The following is a 12,168-nucleotide window of genomic DNA, read 5'->3' as shown; positions in this document are numbered from 1 at the left end:
ACAGCTTTGCTTTGTGAAATCTCAAGCTTTTGAGGATTTGTTTTTTCTTTTAATTTTTTATGTGCTTCCTATTAGTCTCCATTTCATACTGCCACATGAAGTATTCACTCTGTATGTTTTCAGTATCTATAATAGGACGTTATTGAAACGTTAGAAATTAAAAAAATTTTAAGAATTAGTCAATTTCACATAATTGTTGTCATTCTAACCCTCTCACTGTGAAATATATTGCTATATTTTATATTAATCAATGATCTTATGTATGATGTTTATGGAGGTTTTTAAAAGGACATTATGTTTTGAGCTGCTAGACCATTTAAAAGACTTCACTCTAACTTCTTTTGTTTATCATGAGCAGGTTTTAATTGATTAAATAGATAATTTATATTGCAAAATCAATAAAATCAAGACAGATGTTACTCCTTTTGCTACCTTGTTCAGAATTTTATTGTTGATTTAGTGTGTTTTATCTAAATTTTTTCAGTATCATTTAAATAAGGAAAGTATCAGGATTAAAAATATAGACATTTCAGAGAATAATAAAGATTATACGTGGGCAAAGTTATCAGATTCATCCCTCATTGTAACTATGGGTGATATGCATTCAAATACAAATTTTCCAACTTAGCTAATATCTGTGATGTAAGTCAGTCAGGAACATCAAATTTTATTTCCTCAAAACTCTGGAAGTATCTTTACTCACTTTGACATGTCCATATCCAAGGATGAGGTTCATTTTAGTAAAAATTGTCTCCTGTTTCAGAGAAGCTGTGTACTTTCTGCCTTAGCTCTGTTTCACACCATGCACTGGTGACTTGAACTACTGTCTGAAAGCATCAATAATACAAAACATTGTTGCAGTGCACTATAATGGCCATTAAAATACAGTGTATGGATCTTTCAACAGTCCTGGGAAATTTAGGTTAGAAGGGTCATGTTTAGCCTGAATGCCCAAAGACATGGGCTCATAAATAATTTTTAAAAGCTAGTGTTAACATGTTTATAACCATTATTAATAGTTTTGCTCAGTTATATAATTTAAGTGCAGTGTAGCTAATTTATCAACAATGTTATTTCTGCCCCTACTTAAAGGCAGTATGCTTTGCTCATGAAGTTATTTATGCCTTCCTTTTGCTGTACAGGTATAGACCATTCATTTGCTGCTCCTCATATTGTGAAAAAGATTTAAAGGGCACATCCAAACTACAGACATTTGTTTAAACCAGTTTTCTGTCATTCCATTTCTAGTTTTTGACTTTCACAAAATACAGTTGTCTTTTCCCATGTTTGGATAGAGGCTTTCCTGAAATAACTTTTCTTAAATAACCAACTCTGTTAGGAAGGCCAATTATGTGATTTCAACAAAGCAAAGAAAAAGATGTATCAAATAAAAGAAAAAGATATATCAGTGATATTTCAAATTTGCCTGACTCTCATATTCCATTTTCTTATAAGAGCACTTTTGATAGCTCTGACATATTTTGTGGACCTAGAAACATCCTCCTAATTAGCTTCAGATTTCCCATACCTTAAATAAAAAAGAGGGCTCTTCTACATCTTCACCAAAATGTTTGTTTAAGATAATTATTTACCTTTGAAAGTGAACCATTCAGATCTGTATAGATTCACACTGAGTAACAATTAATATTCTCATAGTTTTCACTTACTTGCTACACCTTTTCCTTTCAGTGCCTTCTCACTAACCACAAATGGTTGATTATGAAGATTGTCTTTCTAGCCATAGATGACTGGGCTCAGCTCCCCCAGAAACTTTTCCTTGATAGTCCTTGCTTTAACCTGCCTGAATGGCAACCCAAATTTGTGACATGAACTTCCAAACTACAAGAAGCTGAGACACAAGGCTGAGGTATTGTTGTGGTATCTGAGGGGGAAAAAAGGCATTTATTGCTTTGCACTCTTTTTAGGTGGTTCCAAACCATTCTCAAGAAAGCAAATGGACTGGAAACTCCTTTGCCTATAGGTTAAGGTGCTCCTATTGTGTGTTGGATTCACCAGGAACATAGGTGTGTGTCTTGTGGGTAGGTTCTCAAAATACATAAGCCTTCAGCTTACCTCCCGCACTGGGTTATAGTGATTCAGTGAAAGGTGAAAAGCAGCGGTGAACTAAACTGAACATTTAGTGGTTGTGTGAAAAAATTTCAGTTCTCCATGGCTTTAAATCTTATATTTTTAAATAAGTGCCTTTAAATATATCTGAGGTATGGGACATCTTTTTTCACTTCCCTCTATAGCTACAGGGCTATAAATTCCTTAAATGAAAAAGTAAATAGTGGTAGGAAACTAGAGCAAATTGCTGTGTAGATATATGGCTGATGTGCTGGAGTAGCAATATAAAATGTATGTTTCTGAAAAAAGATTGACTCTTAGCACAGATTAAAGAAGAACAAACAAATAAGAATGTTATGAAGACATTAGAAATGCAAAAGAGTTGGGTTTATTATTTTTATTGTTGCTCTGGTTTTGTAGATAATTCTTAACAATTATACTACAGATGTAAATGAGATCATCACAAGAAACAAAAATGCTGGAGTATTTAAGGCTAAGAAGGTGTCAAGCTGGTAAGATTCTACTAAATTTTTTACTGATTCTTGCATGTACTTCTGTATTAATGTAGATGTGAAATGTATGCAAAAGTGTGAAAGTGTGACCTGTGTTACTGATGCTGACACAGGTGCCTATATAATATAAGAAGGTAAGTGATGCAAGGCAGAAAATTTAGAAGTATTAAAAAAAATTAGCAAATACAGTATGGCTAACCTTGGTGACATAACCTCTCTTTCCTTTTTATCTTTTTTTAAATATGTCTCTTCAACCTATGATTTAGTGTACGGTTGAAATTTGGCTGCTTCGGAGTCAACACTACCCGTAGTACTGAAAATGAGATTTGGTATGAGTGTATCTAAATCTCTGGCAGGTTTCATTTTAAATAGCTCTGAGAATTCAGGGTGGCAGCAAATCCCAATTGCCCCTGAGGTAGCCCCTGTTGGAGCATCCATGGGAGATTTTGGTCATCCTGTCTGTGGTGATCATTAATGTGTTGGTCACTGTGAGGACAGAAAGGGAGCATGGGAACCAAGCACAGTGTATTCATCTCTTCTAGTACTTTAAAAGTAGATTATAAAGCACTTCATATTCGTGGTATAAGGTTAAGAATTAGAAAATGGTTACCCAAGAGCAAAGTACCCAAAGTACACTCTTACTTGTGTGTCTAAAATTTTTTTTTTGATGACTCACAGTGCAGAAGGGCACTCAGTCCTTCTAAAACTGACAAAAGTAAAGCTGAAAAAGGGCTGAGAAAGGCAAAGTGTTAGTGCAGAATAAGCTTACTCACACAGAGGGTTAAACCCATACAATTTTAATGGCTATCATTCATGTCATTTAACCCTATGCCTATGTAGCCATTCTGTGTAGAGAAGTTCGTTTAAGTGAGCACTTAGGGCTAGAAAAATTCTGCCTTCATTAGGGTATGTGTGCATATAACTTAGAGATACATCTCTGCATCCTAATAAGAGCCTGCCAAGTAGACAAAGGCCATGTGGATCCCAGGAATGGTCTTTCAGGTTCCATATTCTGAACACCTCTTGTGAGCAGCCTCAGACACTCCGCAGAGGAGAGGCTGTGCGCTGTGTCCATCCAGAAGCTTAGATTTTTTTAGATTTCCAATTACACTATACTTTGTGTGAGATTTCAGATTTCATCCCTTGTCAAGACTTCAAACCTGGTCTTTTAGATATCAATCAAAAGCACATTTTCTACCCTGTGCTCATTTACATTTATCTAATGCTTAAGGTCATTTGTGATCATTTGAGTGTATTTCAGCATATGGAATCAGTGAATAATAGATTTCAGCCTCATGCTGTGAAGAAAGATTGTGTTTTTACAAGACATGATGTTGTTTACTGGGTGTTAATAATCACTAATTAATAAACATATCTAGACGTCATAAAATGTTGCATTTTAAGGAGTAAAGATGTCAAGTGTTTAACTTCTTGAGTGCAATAGCATCTGAGGCCTTATTTGCATAAATGAAATTATTAAATTACAAAATTATGGTAAGTACTATATGAAAATATAAGACTCATTATAATAAATGCTTGCTTTTTAATTCTACATTCTTAAGGCTTTTGCAGATTCATTGTAACAGTATAAAGTTTTATAAAATAAGTATTCAAATGACTCTGTAATGGATTGATCAGTCCTTCAGATTCAGTAATGACTTGTGACGCAGCAACAAAGTGATATGATCCCTTCTTAATGCCTTGAAGGAACTAAAAGGATGATGTAAAGTCTGAAATATTACTGTAAGCTTGATTCACTTTTCCTGCTAATGAAAACCTTAGTTACATAATGGTTATGGGGAGAAAAAAAAGGAGGAAAAAAACCCACAAGAAAATGAAGAAAATATAGTGTTTTGGAGGCGCAGAATGCAACACTGGCATGCAAAGTGACATTCAGTGACTTCTTTTATATTGATCAGATCTTGCAGGTAAATGAATATAGTGATGTATGTAAGTGACTTTCTGAGCATCAATTTAATCTGGAGAAGGTGTGGTTTTTCCTTTAGACAGTGTCCAGTATTGCAGCTTCACAGTGGGCAGTGCAAAGTTCAAAGATTCTTTCCATATGGGAGATAATTCGGAATAGACGCTTCTCACAGCACCTTCGTCTTATGTCAGGATCTCGCACTCTTTTCCTTGCACAGGAGCAGAAATTATGAGAGTCAGTTTGTGACTGCTCTGGATATTTAAGTCTATGCTTGGAAAATATGCCAAAACCTGTACGGAACAAAAAGGAACAATCTGGTATCAGCCAAGACAAGTCAGATCAAGACAATCTGCCATACATTTATTTATTTAGATGTGTACAAAATGCAGTAAATGAGCACTTATGTAGCCCTCTGCCAACTCTTAATTATTGTTTAAAAATACGGTAATGTAAGCCAAACTGGCAGTTTGTCATATTATGTTTTATAATGTAATAATAGACATTTAGTAAACAGTTTACTTTGCAGTGGATATAAAATTCTATTTTATTTTTATTTTTCATGAATATGCCTAGGATTTCTCACTTATGTTTACTAGAAATAGGTACAGTAATACCATCAAGTTACTAGTAATGTCTTGCCGTAGTGAAGGGTATTAATACCATGTATGGGTTTAACAATTTTATTTTTGTCACAGTTCAAAAATTATGCATGAATCGTATTTTTTACCCTATAACTTAGCATGTGATCTATCCTGACAGCGTTCTTTGTACTATCAGCTGTTACTGGTTTGACATGCATTATATCATTGTTTTAACAGGTCCACCAATCAATAAATTAGCAATAACAAAGTCAAGGAATCCTTGCTCTTTATCTTCTATTTGTTTTAGTGGGTAAATCTTCCTGAAACATCTGTTTGGGTAGTAGAAGTTTGAAAAATCGGTGTTATTACAAATGTCATGATGGAAAAACTTTACTGAAGGCCTGCAATATATCCTGCAGGTTAACAGACTCAGTCTGTCCTCTGACTAGGGAATTTGTTCTTCCTTCAGATTCCCTTGTCCGAGAACGTGGAAATCTGTTAAGAACAAAAGTTGTGTTCTAATTGCTGACATGGGACCTGTGGAGTTTTAGCTGTGGGCAAGTCTATTGTTTTGCTAAGAGTTGCCTCAGAGAGATTACTTTTCACATGAGGATGTAAACAAGGACATGTAATACCAAGCCAGTAAGAGAAATGCTTGTGGCTGTGCACCCTTTGGTTTGATTAGTAATAGTGTATCATATACTCTTTATTCATTCCACATTCATGTTGACAGCCTACATCAAGAATGAATAACCATGTAACCAAAAGGGAAAATTCCTTCTGCTTAAAGACTAACAGAGAGGTTATAATTTTATCCAAGATTTTAGTGTTCCTTACCAATGTAATGCAATTACAAGCATCCAGAACTAAATCCATAATGAAAAAAAGTCTTTCAAAATACTAAATGACATCAAGCATAACAGTGGATGAGGTCTCAATGATAGAGCACTGAGCTATATTGTCCTGATTCTGTTCTTGTATTAGTTGCCTCTTTATAATTGCAAAGTGAATATTTTACCTTACTGCAATGTTCTTCAAATATGTCAACTTCATAACCTTCCTGATATCAGCTGGTCATGTAGCAGGTTCCATCAATATGGAACAGACTTAATAAAGACTCTGTCTCTTGTTTCATTTGTCAAAATGTCCTGAGTGTTGGTAAATTCAAACTTTCAGAGAACATTTTATTGAATTCGCTGTGTTTGTCACCTTAGCAACCCTAAAGGAATCCCTTTCTTCCAACTACTTTTCCTGTCTCCTCAAGTAACACTCTTGCATGACAGCATCTGTTGGTAAGGAGGAAGTTGCCAAAAGGAACATTTCCTGCTCTTCGGTTAGGAAGAAATGGCTGCTGCTTCCTGCTCACTTAATTTGATCACTTCATGTGTAGTGGGAAGAATGGTTTGTGTGCTCATGTCCATTCTGAAGTTGTAGATCTTTATCACAGAAAACTCAGGTGCAAAGCATTCCACACCTCTGATCATACTTGCCCTGCTCTGTATCTTTTCCGGTTTCAATTTTTTTCACTATTTTTAGATGACTGTGATCAGTACTGCATTCAAAGTGTGCAAAAAAAGGTATATGTAGTGCAATAATTACACTTTTTGTTTCCTTTCTAAAAATGCCTAACAGTGATTTGCTTTTTTCACTGCAGTTGAGCGCAGAGCTAATAGTTTCATGACACTGTCTGTCACAACATCAGGAGCTTTCCAGTGATGGTCAGTTTGGACACCTTCATTTTCTATATCAAGTGAGAATTATTTTTTCCATTGTGCACTTTGCATTTATCCACACTGAATTTAATCTGTCATTTTATTGTCCAATTACTCAGTTTCATCCTTCTGGAATCCTACACAGTCTGCTCTTTTCCTTACTATCTTGAATGACTTCTTACCATCAGCAAACTTTGCCACCTCGGTGCTCATCTCTTGTAAACATTTTGAATAGAACATATCCCAGGGGAACTCTGCTGATTATGTCCCTCCACTGTGAGAATTGACCATTTGCTACTACCCTGTTCCCTGTCTTTTGTTCTATTATTTAACCATGTCAGGACTCTTCTTCATTGACAGTCTATTTTCCTAGAATGTTGATCGTGAGCGTCTTTGCCAATAGCTTTTTGGAATCAGAGGCAGGCTGTCTTACCCAGATGGCCCTTATCTGCATACTTGCTAATGCCTTTGAAGGGCTCATTTTCTAAAACACGACTTCCTTTTACAGAAGACATATCAATAAAGGCTTCTGAGGTGAAATGTCTTCAGTTTCTTCTACAATGAAGTGAATATTTTGCACTGATGCAAAGAATTAATTTCACCTCTCTGAAATGTTCTTATCCTCTGTGAGTGCCCATTCTGTATCCCAATTATCAGCTGGCAGGAAGATTTAGCACAAAAGGAAGAGTTCCCTTATTTTTGCCCTTCAGGATTTTATTATTATATTTAATTTTGCAAGTTTGTGATTCTTTCTTCAGTTGGGTGCAACTTCAGCTTTTGGAGGAATAATCAAATAATCTTTTATACCATTTAATTATACCAGCTGGTTTTCACAAACTTCCAAGCCTCTCCTATTTGTGTATTTCACACAGTTGTGTTGACTTAATTAAGCGTATTTTAAATTGCATGGTAGCTTTGTCTGTCTTCTTTATGAGGCCAGATAAGAATACATAAGGAGGAAAAATTCAAAAGCTTTGTAAAAAAATTTCTATGAGTTTGGAATAACAGGGAAAAAAGTAAGGTGTAAAAGTATCACATTGCATAATTTTAAATCATTCTTCCTCAGATCTTTGACTATTTCATGGTAGTCTCCTCTTAGCTTAAAAAAATTGCTCTTGGTAAAACTATTCCTCTTGTACTCTCTTGGGCTGCACAAAAAGATTAGAGGGAGAACACTGATACGAGCAGGTTTATATCATTCTTCCCAGGGCTTTAAAGGAAAATTTGCTTGAGATGTTAGAGTCAAAGATTATTTGTTCCATTCCTTTTTCGTATCCATCATTTCAGCCACCTTCTATGTTATTTCCTGGTTTATGTTGTTACCACTGTACCTTTGTCTACCCTTCCTTGTCTAACTTGTCTCTACATTAGTAGGCAGTCATCAAGTCATCACACACTTTCAGTAGGTTCTCTCCTTCACAGGCACTCTGGACTAATCTTTGCCATGACAAAGCTTTAAATTTTGACAAAATTATGTTTACAGTGTTGTCTTTGTTTATTTCATTAATACTCAGTTAATAGTTATTCAGACATTAACCAAGGATACTGAAAATGGATGAGGTTCAGGAAAGGGGCAGAAGAATGAATCAGGGTTTGGAAATGAGAGAGTTAAAGAGCTCCATTTACTTGTCAAAGAAATTACTTGATTGTTAAGAAATGAATTGATTTTGATCTGAAAGTCTCATGTGAAGAAAAAAAAATCTTTAATAGAAGATCGGTCTTTAATCTAGTTTACAAGTACCTAACAAGATATAGAAATTGAAGCTAGGCAAATTCAGTCTAGAAAAAAAATGAGATTTGACAGAATGGTAGTACATTAGAACATCTTTCCATGGGGAGTGATAGTTTCTTAAGCAGTGAATGTGTTTGAATCTTTCTGAAACACATGTGTTAATTTCCTGAGATATATGGGCTTGATACAGAAATTTGAAATCTTGGATGTGTATTGTGGTCCCTTCTGCCCTGAGAATTGAAACACCTGTGAAATACATCATCTCTGCTGTTTTTAATTCTTCCTCCATTTGGTCCTTCTGGACCTGCCTTGTTCACGTCACATTCTTGGGTTTTTTTCTTCTGATTGCCTTGATTATCCTCCCCATGGGTAGATTATTTTCCATAGAGCAAGAGGCTTCTTTTCCTTCATGTTTTTGCACAGGTCTGATCCTATCAGTACAGTGGTGTCCTATGCGCTTATGCTGTCTTGCACTTTGAAATTGTGTGGGTTTTTTATACTGTATCATTCTGAATTAGAATTTGAGAACCATCAATTTTTTTTTTCAAATGTACTGCGTGGCACTGGCTAAAAACAGTAGTCAGTTTCCAAATAAAGGCTGATTTAGATTGTAGGGATGTAGAGGAGGAATGTGAAAAGGCAAATTCACAAACACAACTGGTGATTTTTTATTAATATCTTTTTCATACAAGATATTCTCACTTCTTTTAAATAAATAGCCACACTTTTGCTGAATGTTGGCTTGTGATGTGTCTACAAAATGAAAAAAAATATTCTACAACAGTTGTATTTACATGCAGTGCATTAATTATGTCCCAAAAACTTAGTAGCTTTTGATACACAGCAAATGTGTAAGTGTTAGGACTGTTAGTTTTGAAGACAAAGCTGTAATGTTCCCATCTGAATTTTAGCAAAATATGTTGTACAAAATAAGAGAGAGAAAATATGTTCTTAGAATAAGGAATAAGGCACGTGTGTAACTTAATAATACACTTTTAAAAAGGAACTTTTAGGCAGGAAAACCTAGATAGGATCATGGAATCATAGAATATCTAAGTTTGAAGAGGCCCATAGTTGGGTGCGGTGATTTTTTTCTTCTTTCATATTACCATGTTAATGTGTTGAGGTTTCATCATGAATTGTTGCACCAGATACTGTGTAAACACAGAGCAAAAAGGCAGCTTGTGTTAGAAAATCTGTGACCTAAGACCAGAGATAGATATGGTGAGGAAGGATAATAAGGATAACTGAAGTCAGCATGAGAGGCAGAGTTGGAGGCACAAGAGCCTCTTTTCAGTTTTGAAGGTGCTATTTTAAAGGACAGTTTCAAGGACAATGGAGTGAGTTTGTGAATGTTATGGATAAAGTAGCAGAAGAAAATTGTACAGGTGCTTGCTTGAAAAGTTAAGTGGAAGATGTAGACTGACATTAGGGCTGATTAAAGAAGGGACTTGTTCTTTCAATATTGAATGAGAGATGAAAAATAGGGAAGTGAACTGTTGTGAAGCATTTGGAAACGACAACTTGCAACTTACCTGGAGGAGTACAGAGAAAGATGACAAGATCAGGGTTGTAGGCAAGAAAAACAACCTTTACAGCAGCCTGCTGAATAAATATTAATATGGCAAGCTGTCCCAGATTGAGACCAAATTTAGAGGAAACGTCCGAATTTGAACGTCCTCTGATAGAGTGGCAGGTTACAGCCATCCCTCCCCCACTGGGTTGGGAAGAAAAAAATTTTCTTGGAGGAAAGTGAAAGGGAAAAAAAACTATTTATTTAACAGACACAATGCACAATGAGAAAAGAATAATGCTAAACAATGAAAGCTCTCGCTGTGGAGAGAAACCTGGGAAGATGTCAGTCCTTTCCGTGGGTGTGGTCTCTCTCTCTTTTCTCTGGAGCTGGGTCCAACGTAGGCCCCTCCAGGCCTCAGTGGAAAGCTCTCCCAGTGAGTTCTGGTGTTCTCAACAGTTCCAGAAGAGAAGAAGAAGAAGATGAAGTCCCAGGGAAACAAAGGAGTTTAACTCTCCATCTCTTCTGAGAAAAGGAGCCAAGAGCTGGGAAAAGACGGAAGGTGCTTTTCTCCGCTCTTCAGGAGCAGCAGCTGCTATCTCTGTGTCCTTGGAGTACAAACTGCTTTGAAAAGTTTGTCTGGCTTTTTTTCTTTCTTTTGCACCCAGTTTTAAAGGCACAGAAAGGCACAGGAATCATGTCTGGGCATAGAGCAGCGATAGGGGATACACATCATAAAGTCACCCCAAGACACAAGCTTGCATTTTCCAAGGGCAGAGGGGAATAGTATTGTGATGTTTAGATGTAAGTGATGATGACATGGTCAAGAGGTTGAGTGGATTGGGTAAGAAACCTCTTAGAGATACTATGAAGAGAGAATAAGAGGCAGAGCTGAGTTACGCAGATACAGAGAAAGCTTAGTCTAAGCTAAGCCTAGATTACAGGCTAGAATTAATGGTTATATCCAAAGGGATCCATAAAATGTGGTTACAATGCTATCTGGTACTTTAGATGCAATGAGCTTCTCACTCACTGAGGCTCTGAAGAATACTGAATTAAGGGTCTGTATGCACAGTATGAAGTAGAGAAATGAGTAGGTTTTTAGCTTTTATGGATGAGATAGCCCAGAAACGAAGTTCAGAGGAAGAAAAGGTTGAGGTAGAACATTGTGAAATTATCACAAATGTGGGAAATGTTTGAAGATAATCTTGAGAAGAGAAACATTTTTAAAAATTGTAAGGCAATTAAAAGAACCCAAGCAGAAAACAGTGGAATTAGAAAAGAGCAAGATTTGGTTTAAGAGAGAAGAAATGTCCAGGAGGACAAAGGGCAGATATTAGCCTAGCTGAGGAAAAATCATTGACAAGAGCAGGTAAGTGACATGGAAGTTACCGAAACCTGCAAGGACATTGTTAGAAGAATGTGTCCATTGGCAATTGTAAATATCACATTAGAGATGCTTAGAAATCTAAGAGGAAAGGGAAAATGGTTGTACCTGTAATTGAAAGCTTAACTTTGGTCCCTTCAAACCAGATATGCACTGTAGGGAATGAGATAATGGATAAGAATACAAAGCAAAGTGAAGCAGTGAAAGTAAGAAAGGCAGAAGGTGAAGGAAGGCGGAGAAATAAGAGCAGCCTTGTGAGAATATAATAAGAAGGATGGGGAAATTATAGTAGGCAAATTTGCAAGATTCCTCAGAGGAGTTGTAATGATAGGTGTACACATTGCCACTATCACTAGATTAAAATCCATCTTCTTAATCTTTATACAAAACTAAGGAATCTCAAACTGAGATCAAGGTGCGGAGAAACATCCTGATGATGCCTTTTGTTAATGTGTTAATGAACTTGGTTTCTTAATGTCATAGAAAAAGTCATATAAGCCTCCAGACAAAATCTTTTACCTGAACCTGTATACTTTCCAATGATAATGCTTTTCAAAGATTGAAACTTAAATTAAAATATGAAAAGAAGAGGTGGGTAGATAGGGATTCTTGGTAGCTGTTCATCTGCTAATTGGGACTATTTTTTTAATCCTTATTAAAACTACTAATGCATTCTGAAGCAAGTAAGGCTTTTGTGTCTTTTGTCCTTTTTTCTAATTTTGAATTTTTGTCTTTAT

The 12,168-nt window shown here is 36.0% G+C and overlaps 1 protein-coding gene across 1 annotated transcript in view; it reads left to right on the top strand.

Annotated features, from left to right (window-relative positions):
* CAMKMT (calmodulin-lysine N-methyltransferase) overlaps positions 1 to 12,168 on the top strand; it is a 218,006-nt gene that overhangs the window by 180,027 nt on the left and 25,811 nt on the right. The window contains exon 7 of the mRNA XM_032102841.1: positions 2,513 to 2,579. Coding sequence (XP_031958732.1) covers positions 2,513 to 2,579 — 67 coding nt within the window. The remainder of the gene's footprint in view (positions 1 to 2,512; positions 2,580 to 12,168) is intronic.

The sequence above is a fragment of the Corvus moneduloides genome, chromosome 3 (genome assembly GCF_009650955.1).
Source record: "Corvus moneduloides isolate bCorMon1 chromosome 3, bCorMon1.pri, whole genome shotgun sequence".
Classification (NCBI taxonomy): domain Eukaryota; kingdom Metazoa; phylum Chordata; class Aves; order Passeriformes; family Corvidae; genus Corvus; species Corvus moneduloides.
This window is presented reverse-complemented; position numbering and strand designations above follow the sequence as displayed.